The sequence below is a fragment of the Pelodiscus sinensis genome, chromosome 2 (assembly GCF_052426305.1).
Source record: "Pelodiscus sinensis isolate ZL-2025 chromosome 2, ASM5242630v1, whole genome shotgun sequence".
Lineage (NCBI taxonomy): Eukaryota > Metazoa > Chordata > Testudines > Trionychidae > Pelodiscus > Pelodiscus sinensis.
In genome coordinates, this window is record NC_143053.1 from 240905496 (window position 1) to 240917265 (window position 11770).

General features: G+C 44.9%; 1 protein-coding gene across 2 annotated transcripts in view; it reads left to right on the forward strand.

The window, feature by feature from the left end:
• VIPR2 (vasoactive intestinal peptide receptor 2) overlaps nt 1-7299 on the forward strand; it is a 144786-nt gene extending 137487 nt beyond the window's left edge. The window contains exons 13-14 of one of the 2 annotated variants that reach the window (XR_012902111.2): nt 3435-3855; nt 6754-7299. Coding sequence is in view for 1 of the 2 variants with exons in the window: in XM_075922728.2 (XP_075778843.2) it covers nt 3435-3659 (225 nt within the window). In the remaining variant the exon portion in view is untranslated. Of the gene's footprint in view, nt 1-3434; nt 5902-6753 lie in introns of those variants that run through there. The other variant, XM_075922728.2, reaches the window with a different exon arrangement.
• The last annotated feature ends 4471 nt before the right edge of the window (nt 7300-11770 follow it).

Here is an 11770-nt window from a genome sequence, read left to right on the forward strand (position 1 = left end):
GTTCGGACTAGGAAGCCTAGTCCGAACTACCTAGTCCGTGCCGCGTGTAGCCGTGCGGCACAGGGTTCGAACGAGCCGGGATTTAAAAATGGCGACGCCGGGCTTATGCAAATGAAGCCCGGGAAATTCAAATCCCGGGCTTCATTTGCAAGTGCGGTATGCCTACATTACCCTCCTAGTTCAAACTAGGAGGGTAGTGTAGACATACCCTGAGACTGTGGGGCCGGTAGTGAGAATTTGTACAAGATCTTGAATTGTGGTGAGTCTGCTGTTGGGCAGTAGGCACGAGCCGTGACAGAATCGAGACGAACGCTGATAAATTCTATAGCCTGTTGTGGGATGAGGGATGATTTCTGAATATTGGTTATGAGGCCTAGGCTGTCGAAAAGAAGCCTTGTCTTGGAGACGGCGGTGGAGGCCTCGTTGAAGGATCAGGCTCTGAGCAGGCAGTCGTCGAGGTAAGGGAAGATTATAATCCCTGAACAGGGGAGGAAGGCTGTCACCATGGCAAGTGTCTTGGAAAAGACTCTTGATGTGGATGAGAGACCGAACGGTAGAACTTTGTATTGGTAGTGTTTGTCACCTACAAGAAAGCGGAGAAAACGCCTGTGAGCAGGTGGATTGTGATATGGAAATAGGCGTCCTGTAAGTTGAGGGAAGCAAACCAGTCCTCTTGCTGCAATGCCGGTATGATGGTGGTGAGAGTAACCATCTTGAATCACTGCCTGCGCACGTATCGATTGAGACCGGGGAGGTCTAGTATGGGCCTCCAACCGCCGGATTTCTTCTGTGTTAGAAAATAACGGGAGTAATACCGTCTTCCGTGGAATGATGTGGGCACCTTCTCTATGGCTCCAATAGTAAGAAGATGATCCACTTCTCGTTTGAGGAGAAGTCCGAGAGATGAGTCCCTGAAAAGGGACGGGAAGGGTGGAGGGTTGGTAAGAGGATGGGATGTGAAGGGAATTACGTAGCCTGTGGGGATGACCCATCTGTCTGATGTTATTGAGGCCCAATGATGTTGAAAGGGTTGCAGGCAGTGGTGGAAGAGAGCAATATGGACGTGTGGAGCAGCAAGGACAGGAATGGCTTGCAAGCCCTCAAGAAGCATGTCAAACTTGATGTTTGGATTGTGGCTGGGCTGTAGGTCTGGGAGGTTGTGGTCAGCATCTTTGAGGACGTTGTTTAGGGCATTGTTGTTCGTACAGCTGTGGCTGTGCATAAGCGAGCAGTCTCTGTTTCTGGTAAGGTGTATACATTCTGCCACAATATGGATGTGTTTACGTGCCCAAGGTCCTCAAGGTGGTGTGTGAGTCCTTGCCAGAGTGGAGAAGTTGGTCTGTTTTCTCCGCAAATAAGCCCAGGGTGTCAAAGGGCAGATCCTTAACCTTCGCTTGAAGCTCTCTGGGGACTGCTGCCATATGGAGCCACGAGGCTCTACACATAACGATTGACGTCGCCGTTGTTCTAGCTGCCGCGTCCGCAGTATCGAGAGCTATATTCAATGCTGAGCGAGAGGCCGTGTAACCTTCTTGGATGATGGTCTTAAGAAGGTGGCATTTTGTGTCTGGTAGGTGTTCCAGTAATTGCGCTAGATTTGCATAATTATCAAAGCTGTGATTAGCCAGCAACGCGGAATAATTATCCGCATTGGCCATTCGGAGAATGGAAGTGGGCGAGGAATAGACCTTCCTCCCGAGCAGGTCAAGGCATTTATTGTCTTATCCCCAGTCATTGTTTTGTGCTGGGGAGATTTTGCACACTGTTGCGCTGCGTCTATGACCAACGAATTTGGTTGGGGATGTGTAAAGGGATATTCCATCCCCGTGGCCGAAACATAATATTTCTTGTTGGCCTTCTTATTCATAGACGGGGCCGTGGCCGGCGTCTGCAAGATAGTATTGGCGATTTCGAATATAGCCTCATCCAAAGGCAGTGCGACTTTGGAGGCATGGGAAGATGGATGTAAGTTATGTAGCAGATGATGTTGCTTGTGTTAGGCTTCAGAAAGTTTGACGTTCTGTGTATCCGCTACCCTGCGAAAAAAGTGTCTCCAGTGAGGATGGCGTCCTCCGGAGAAGAGGAATCTACGTCTGTAGGAGATTGTTGTGGTGCCTCCGTTTCTGAAGCCTGCGGTGGTACATCAACAGGCTGTTGAGCAGGGGGTAGATCACCGGAAGGAGTAATCGGTCTAGCCTCCGGTGGAGTAGAGAATCTGTTCCCGCCGTGAGTGAACCGTGATGGGGCTGGGGATGGTGAGGAGCAGATCGACTGAGCATAGCGGTGTCATTAGTCCTGGCGAGTGCCAGCGGTCATCATATCTGTGGTGGTACGAGCATGTGTAGACATCTCTGTATCTGTAGTCCCAAGCGTAGGATGGGGATCTCGGTGACCTAGACCTGCGATGAGAATAGCAGGGGGAAGATGAGCGGCAGTGCTTGTGATGATACCTAGGTGAAGGGAAGATGCTATGTCTCAATCGATGATAATGTGTAGGTGGAGATGGCAGTTCTGGAGAGAAGACTGTGGGTTCTGGACTTGGTGGTGGTCTGCCACTAACTGAGGAAGGAGAAGCCTGTAGCAGAGGTGTGGGAAGAGAGGTACTTGGTGGGAGATCCTCCGGGAATATGAGAGAGTTGGAGAATGCCTCAATGGGGATCCTGGTGTTTGTATTGTATGTGCAGATGTAGATGCACGGTCAGACGGTGGGAGTGGTGCATGAGTAGATCCCTTTTGTCTCACGGGGGATTGCTCAGATATTGGCCTCGGTGCCGAGGAGCTGGGCACTGCGTGCTCTATTGAGGTCAATGTCGTTGGCAGGTCCGGTGCCGGAGGTGCCGAAGTGCCGAGGTGGCTTTCAGTTCTGACATGGCCTTTGGTGCCAAGGTGGTTTTCGGTGCCCCGTTGAGCTCAGTACCAATATGCTCTGCACCAGCTTGTCATCATGCGATTTTCGTGTCAGCGTTTTATGAGACGCGCCCGGGCCGTCCCGCAGGCTCGCTTGCATGGCTGGCAACAAGCGCGAAGGGGAGCAAGTCCTTCAGGAGGTAGCCGCAGCAGGGGAAGACTGGCGCGATGTAGCTAGCTGTTCCTCAGTCTGTGGCCGGAGCGCCTTATTGAACAAAAGCATTTTGAGGCGCATTTCGCGGTCGCGCCGCGCTCTCACCGTCAGCCTGGAACAGTGCTGACATTTTGGGGGAATATGGGCTTCCCCAAGGCACTTAATGCAGGATGAGTGCCCATCAGACGCGGGTATGGAGTCCCCAAATGTCAGGCACTTCTTGAAGCCTGGTGAACTGGACATGGTTGAAAAACAAAGATAACTACTAGCTAAGAAATTTTTTTAAAACTAACTAACTAATAACTACGACAACTAATTAACTAAGAGCTGAACGAGTAACTATATACAATTGTTCTTTTCTGAATTCTGACAGGATGATCATGAGAGGGAGCTAGAACTCCGTCTGCACCCAAGGATGGTCAAAAGAACTGGCGAGGCCGGACCCCACGAGCAGAAATGTCACGAAAAGTCGCAAGATGGCCGCCGCTCATGCGCGGTCCAGGGAATGACAGCTGAAACATCTCCAGACTGCGGCGCTGGGACGCGCCCAACACCCACAGTGGAGCACCCCCGGGGACACTATCTGAAGAAGAACTAAGGGAATCGGGAGTAGGACTGGCATAATGCCAAGCCTTGCAGGTGCCGGCCATGGAGTAATAAGCTCCAATAAAGAAAAAAGCAGAAATTCTGGCCACCATGTTTCAAAACTTCAGTAATGACAAGGCTTTCAGATGAAAATATTAGTATGAGAGAACTCCAAAAAGCAATAATAAGGAACAAAAGCATATTACCAGGCAAGCTTTGAAATGCTTAAACACCTAAATTAAATCTGTTTTTTCACTTCTCCAGATGGGTATTTCAGTTTTAAGAATGCTCTATATAGATCCCGTAGGTGTTTGTCTCTAATTAGTGGACACAAATCAAATATCCAAAAAGGCAACACACAAAAACCTGTTGGAGAACACTTTACTCTTCCTGGACATTCATTAATGGATCTCCAAGTCACAGTTTTGTTTCAGATCAATTCCACAAACCAAATACACAGAGAAGGATTGGAATTTAACTTCATTCACAGGTTTAATTCCTATCCTAATGGTTGGAATGGGATATCTGATTGCTCACACATTATCAACCAACTAACCAATGAAGGTTCTAATGGTTCTTGATGTGTGTGTAGAATCTGGTGTTGGTCATCTTCCTTTCCAGGTTTAAACTAATGGTTCTTATCAGCCTCTTGTAACTATTTAGTCTTTAAGGTGCTACTAGACTAATTGTTGGTTTTTAAGTTTTTCCTGGTACAGACTAACTTGGCTATCCCTGTGAAGCTTATCTACTCACTGTCTCTTTTTTCCTTCTCCCTCTCCCCCTCCTCCCTCTTTCCCTTATTTATTCTTGGATCTGGACTTCTAATACTCATGTCATCTGAAGAAGTGGGTTGTGCCCACAAAAGCTCATGATTCCATCTACATGTTTTGTTAGTCTTTAAGATGCTACTAGACTATTTGTTGTTTTTTAAATTTTTCCTGTTACAGACTAACTCTGCTACCCCTCTGAAGAATAAGATTTGGGACAGCTTTCTGCATGCCCTCACTCAAACTAACTTTGTCTCCATCTTTATGGCTAAGGTAGCAGGGATTATGCTGAGACTAAATTGGGCTTTTAGATAGGATGTCAATGGCAGCTGGCTGCCTGATTCCTTACTAGAGATGAAGGCAATTTACAGTGATAAATCTGATAGCACAAATGGTATTCTTAATGAAATACTACTAACAATCAAACTGGTGCAATTTGAAATGGCCACAGTAACAGTATGGATCCTGGAGCATCTCAAGATAGCAGGCAATGAATTTTCAGACAAACAGGCAAAAAGTGCTATGAATCAGAAACAAACTGACCTAGAAAACCACTGTAGCAATGAGCTCAAGAAGAATTGGCAAGAACTGTGGACAAATGAAACAAAGGGGAGCTGAGGGTTGGGGAGTGGATAGGAAATTTCAAGAAGTATGCCCAACAGTTCACTATGTTTATATAACCCAAGTTCCTCAGGGGAAAAACAAAGTGGCTCTACTTAGAATTCTAACAGGGAATTGCAAATAAATAGTAATTTATTTCTAATTAAAATGCACAAAGTTGGATTATTCATAACATGTAAGGTCTAGAAAATGATAAATAATATCCTTTAGGATTGTAAAGACTGTACCTGTGAAAGAAACGGTTCATATAGAAAACTCAGAGGCCTTTTTCCCCTTGCAATCCCTATCAAGAATACAAGGATATTGGGACCCAATTTAAAAAAAAAAAAAAAAAAAAAAAAAAGCTCTTTTGCAATTATTTGACAATACTGGGAAAGGTGAAAGATTCTAAATCATAAAATGATACAAAGCACGGTGCATGGTGAAGCTGGTAAAACAATCTGCATAGAATAGAAGGTGGACTTTCCAGCTATATTTAAATCCAGCCATGTAAGACTAGAAGATCTGAAATATGCCTTCAGTATTGACAGTAGGAAATAGATCAAGGTTAATTTGTAGTCAAAATGATTAAGCATCTGGTTCTATTTCTTCAGTAGAAGTTGAGTATCAGCACTTCACCTACGTCACACCACACATGAAGAAAAGTAGGACAAAAGAAAAACTGGCAGTACAGGCAGTCCCTGGGTTACGTACAAGATAGGGACTGTAGGTTTGTTCTTAAGTTGAATCTGTATGTAAGTCGGAACTGGCATCAGCCGCTGCTGAAACTGATCAGTTTCAACCGCGGCTGAATCTGGACGCCAGTTCTGACTTACATACAGATTCAACTTAAGAAACCCAGGCGTCCCCAAGTCAGCTGCTGCTGAAACTGATCAGCGGCTGATTCCAGGAAGTCTGGGGCAGAGCAACTCTGCCTCAGGCTTCCTGTAGTCAGCTGCTGGTCAGTTTCAGCAGCGGCTGACTTGGGGACGCCTGGGGCAGAGCAGCTGCTCTACCCCAGGGGTAGGCAAGAAAAGCCTGGTCTGCTGGGGGGGCACGGGGGTGGCGGGACCGCCCAAGTCCTCCACAGCTTTGCTCCGTCTCCCTGGTCTGCTGACCTGGGAGACGTGGAGCAAAGCCGCAGAGCACGCGGGCAGCGGGACAGTCCAGGCGCGCCGCGGCTGTCCCACTGCTGGCGTGCTCCGAGGCTTTGCTCCCCATCTCCCTGGTCTGCTGGTCAGACCAGGAAGACGGGGAGCAAAGCCGCGGAGCACGCCCGCAGGGGACAGCTCAAGCGCGCCCGGGCTGTCCCGCTGTGTGTGTGCTCCAAGGCTTTGCTCCCCGTCTCCCTGCAGACCAGGGAGACAGGGAGCAGCTTTTCTCGCCCCAGAGGACGGGGGCTGCGGACCGCGGCGCATCTGGGCGTCCCGCCGCTCCCGTCCTCCGGGGCGAGAAAAGCCCCGTTCGTAACTGTGGATCCGACATAAGTCGGATCCGCGTAACTCGGGGACTGCCTGTATTAGTATTATTAGATTAATATACATTTTATTAGTATACTATTTAGCAATTCTATGTTATTAGCATTGGGCCAGTTCAGGATGTATTTACCTTGACTTTACTCAGTCCTTCCTGTGTCAAAACTTCTATTGTCATCAATAAATATGTTGCCAAAGTAAAAAGTGAGTGAAAATTGAGTAAGAGCTTTGACATTAACCCACTGTTGTTATGTTTACATAACAGGCACTCTTGAAGCTTTCTCGTATGATACATGAAGCTGGTACATCTCTGGGAGCACATTTCTGTTTCTTCTTATCCTCCAGAACCTCTAACTACACCCCAGAAAACACACCCAAAAAGGGACAGAAAATAAATTCTGCCTTATTTTAGGCTCTCCTATTGATATCTTTCGGAGACAGACTGTTGTCATATTCATTCCCTGCATTCATAAGCACATTGTCTACTACTTGTCTTCATTTTTAAGTACTTTTGTGGCCTATTCCTGCCCTGCCACTTATCAGGTATATGCTAAGGAGCTCTTCTGCCTACTCTCTTCCAATGATGCAAACTGCCCAATGGGCACATTTTCCAACACTTACCCTCATCATGCATCTGAAGAGCTCCCTTGAAAAGTCTGCAAAGCCCCCACTATATTATCCACCTTTAAATATCTCATTAAAATACCCCTCTATACTGTGATGCTACAAAATATTCAACAGTGCTTAGGCAACTGGGCTCCTTATAAGTTGTAAAGGATTGTTTTGTTTTTGCTAAAGATTTGTGCTGCTTCACTTCAGCAATGGAGGGATGGTCTACTTTTGTATTTACATTTATAAACAACTCTTCAAAGATAAGGTTGACAATACCATATCTGAAGTGATAATAAACCATGACTGATTGAGGTCAAAAGAAATGGCTTAAAAGAATGGTGTAAACAGCAACACTACAGATACAAACAAATAAATGATAGATGAACAAATCAGCAAGTATATAAATTGTAGCCTCCCATGCAGAAAGATAATAGGAAAACTCTGCTATTGCTTCTGGTTAGCAATAATAAATACCAGAACCCATGTATTTTTAAAAATAGAGCTACCTAGTCCTTCACCAGGGGGAAACCATGGCCTCAAGTAGAATTCTGCATTTAAAATGTATCAGTGTGTACAGTGTAAAAGGAAGAAGACCTAGAGGAATAGCAGGCATATAAAGAATGAAGTTATCTGGACCTTAACAAAAGACTAAAAAGACTAGGAAATATGCAGACTGTTCCAGGTCAGCTATATATATCCCAAACCAAAAGATCTGTTAACTTTATGTTAAGCTTTTCCACCTTGCTTAAAATAAGAAAAAAAATCTGTGAAAGAAAGTTATTGTTCCAAAGCTTAAATACACACATTTGCGGTTTCTCAGTTAGGCCCCATTTCAGCAAGGTACTGAAACTTGTATCTCACTTTAACCATATGAATAGTCCACTTTAGCGAAGCATGACTTCTCACATGTTGAAGTCTTGTACTTAAGTATTTTGCTCTACTGGGTTCTTTAATATTACTGTCACATTTTTTGCCTCTGGAACACTTATTGCTGTCCACCTATGAATGATGTGAACTTTATTTATTTTAGATACAAGTTTGGGCCCTACCTAGACTAGTACTACCACTATGGTTACTACCAGTAGTAATGCAGAAATAAAAGTAATAGCCAGCTGTTATATAGCAGTGCGACATTTTTCTGCAAAATACTAGAGTAGAGAAGTTTGCTCAATTACTATAGGATACCATCCATGACAGAGGTGGAAATGCCTACAAAAGAGAGATTGAAACTACTTATGAGAGATTTTTTTTGGGGGGGGAGGGTGACAGATGCCCTAATTCAACACTTAAGCACATGCTTGACTTTGTGCTTAAATCCACTCCTATGCTATGTCTAAACTGCAGGCTTCTTTTGGAAGAACCTTTTTTCTGAAGAGATCTTCCAGAAAAACTTCTTCCGAAAGAGAGCGTCCACACACAAAAGCGCATCGAAAAAGAGGTCTGCTTTTTCAAGAGATAGCATCCATTCAATGTGGATGCTATCTTGCATTTAAGCTGTGATTACTATGGACATTTGTGCTTTTTCCTCTTTCGAAAGAACTCCCTCTTCCCCATCCATATACAACTTTTTCCAAAAGAGCTCTTTCCGTAAAAGACCTCTTCCTCATAGAAAGAGGATCACCAGCACCAGAAAACCCCCTCTGTTCTTTAGATTTACTTTTGGAAGAATGCAATTGCAGTGTGGACATAACTCAGGTTTTGTCAGAAAAATGGCCGTTTTTCCGACAAAACTCTGTAGTGTAGGCATACCCCTATTTGTTAAACTTGATTTCATTGAAATTTTAATGGATCTTAAGCATATGGTTAAATTGAGCTCCTTAAGTACTTTGCTTGATCAGAGCCTTAAGAAGAAAGTCTTTCTGGGAAGGGTTAGTGAGCTGAGAAGAAATTTGTGGTTTCTTCCTCTAACTGCAATGGAATTTGCTCAGAGACATGCTTATCACATCCACTGAAAAGGCAGATTAACATGTTATATGGAGTGATATATGCCTGGCATTGCCCTGCTCTTTAGACCGATACTATAGATTAGCTTATAGAGGTGCATGATTTAGCTACTGATGTTCTCCAAAGCAACACAGTTGCCAATCGCTGTTACTATTCAGAAAAAGGACCTATTTCCTAATGCCACATGAGGTATTCATGTCCATCTTGACATTTTATTATAGACATTATTACATGTGCGTTGTATTGAGGAGCCAGGGTTATGCACAGTCCTTTGTGCCCCTGTATAATTCCATACAATTCCGCACACAAAGACACCAGTGTCAGCCGACGGTCAGGGCAGTGAGTCCCTTATGACCGGCTGAAGTTCTTTTAAATTGTGCTTGGTTCTGTTACAGCAACTGAAGGAGTCAGGTTAAAGCTTAAACAGTTACTATTTTATTGTTACAGGGTAAACTTAGTTGTTAAATGCTACTACTGTGTTACAGATAACACAGCCACTACAAAGGACAGGACAGAAATTACACTAATAAGTCACTTACAGGTACCATGAAACCCTTTTGGTTCTCTGAGCTCTTATTAAATGCATGCAAAATAGACACATAGCAGGTATATATTCTCACTCCTGCGTTCCAGACTTGGCGTGGCCAGCGTCTTTCTCTCAATCCCTCGGGAAGAAGTAGGGCGAGGTTGGGCGTCCCACAGACCTCGGGAGACAATCAATACCTGCCAGCAGGTATAGATGATTGGAGCTCAAATGGGGTGGGCTGCTGAACCTCTTTTATACCCCTTGGGTCATGTAGGCTTCTTCCTGGTTTCAAGTGGCCAATTAGGAAAAATGGCTTTGAACACCAAGTTTCCCACGAAGGGTGCAAAGCATAATTTACACCTGGGAAAATGCAGACAATGGGCACCTCTGGTATGTGATGGGCGAAGATTCCTCTCTGGGACAGTGCAGGCGTGTCAATTACTGGTACTAGCCATCAGGGCGACGGGAGGCCCCGGGTCATCAGCTAGCCCATTTACTGTCTGGTTTCTGTTTATGGTAGAGTCAGGGACAGGCACCACACCTGCGTTCCCAGGGCATCAAAGGCTGACTGCCTTTCTCTTGCTCTCTGGGGGGGGAAAAACAAGATGGGGCTCGTGGAAAAACAAGATGGGGTTTTTGTGTCTGGCTACAACCAGCCAAGCCAAAAAGAGTCCAGTATTTGAGCTTTCTTTTTGGGAAACAAATTGAGAAAATATAAAAGAAAATATAAGTGTCAGGTATTTTCTAAAGAAGATGTAGATTGTGATGTAATGTTAAGTGTGTCCAGTATTTTTGTCGAAACCATCTGGCAACCCTATACATGGGTCCTGATTCACAGACCATTTTAGGGTCTCTAGGATATAATCTGAAGTGCACTTGCAGCTCAAATGGACATACCAGCACTAGCTTTACTTATGATCGCATACATACAGGCAGCATCATTAATTTATGTTATGGAGAAGCAGGTAGAGTACATCTTTACATTCCTTACTTTTAATTATGACAGTCATAAAGCTGTCCATGAAGGAGTTTTGACTATGTTTGACTCATATTTTGTTCTTCAAATAAATGTGATTTATCAGGCCTGTATACGGTGGGGTGCATATGCACCCCCTATGCTTCCCCAAGTACGTGTGCTCCTGCTGGTCGGCGGAAGGCAGGAGTGGCGTGCTACCCAAGCCTCCCTCCCCTATGCTCTAGCTGGCCAGGGGAAGGCTAGGGCTGATTCTCCCCCTCACCCAGGAGCAAGACCCAGCCCCACCCCCCAGTCTTACTACCTGGGGGAGGAGAGGAAAATCTGCCTCAGCCTTCCCCAGGCCAGCTGGAGCACGCTTACTTGGGGGGACCATAGGGAGTGTATTCACACCCCTATGGTCCACATTTACAAAACAAGCACACACCAACAGACATTCCTGTGTAAGGCCATGTCTTCACCAAACAGTTCAAGGACCAGGGGAATCTGAATCTTTTATAAGAATTTTACATGGTGTGGCAGAAAAATGTGATTCTGCTGTGACTGGAAAACATGAAAATATTTGAGATAGAGCCCAGTGATTAATCACACAGAAATTATATTTAAAAACAGACTTAATCCCACGCGCAGTTTTTCAAGTGACAGACTGAGTTACTGAAACAGCAAAACAAATGATTTGCCAGAGCTGAAAAGCCACAGACTAACTTAGAAGCTATAAGGATACACGACACACTGGCTAAAATTAATTATAATAAAAACCTTGAGGGCAGGGAGGATTATCTACAAAGCCTTTCAGACTAAATGCACAAAAAATTCTTCACACAAGAAATGTGCGTCCAGACAAAGGTGTACAATGTAACAAATGCAGGAAATATGAGCATATTGCAGCTGGCGCCAAGACAGTCAGGGAGGTAACTACTACCAACTGTCACGAGCCACTGTTTCCGAGATCTAACAAACCCACGTGACAAGACAACCTGCCTGGAGAATGAAACTGAATATTCATAGAGAGACTTGTTGATGCCAACAGACATGTCAATCATCTCAGAGCTGAAATCACCTGAACTGGCTTGACTAATCTTGGAGGTGTTCTGAAGTGCACGGGCCAGTTCATCACAGAAACAATTTACAAAGACAAAAGCTTTGCATGCAAAGTGTATGTGATCAACAACCTCCTCAGCAGCAGTGGCAGCTTTTCCTAAAGAGCTAAAAGCCTATCTTTGCAGT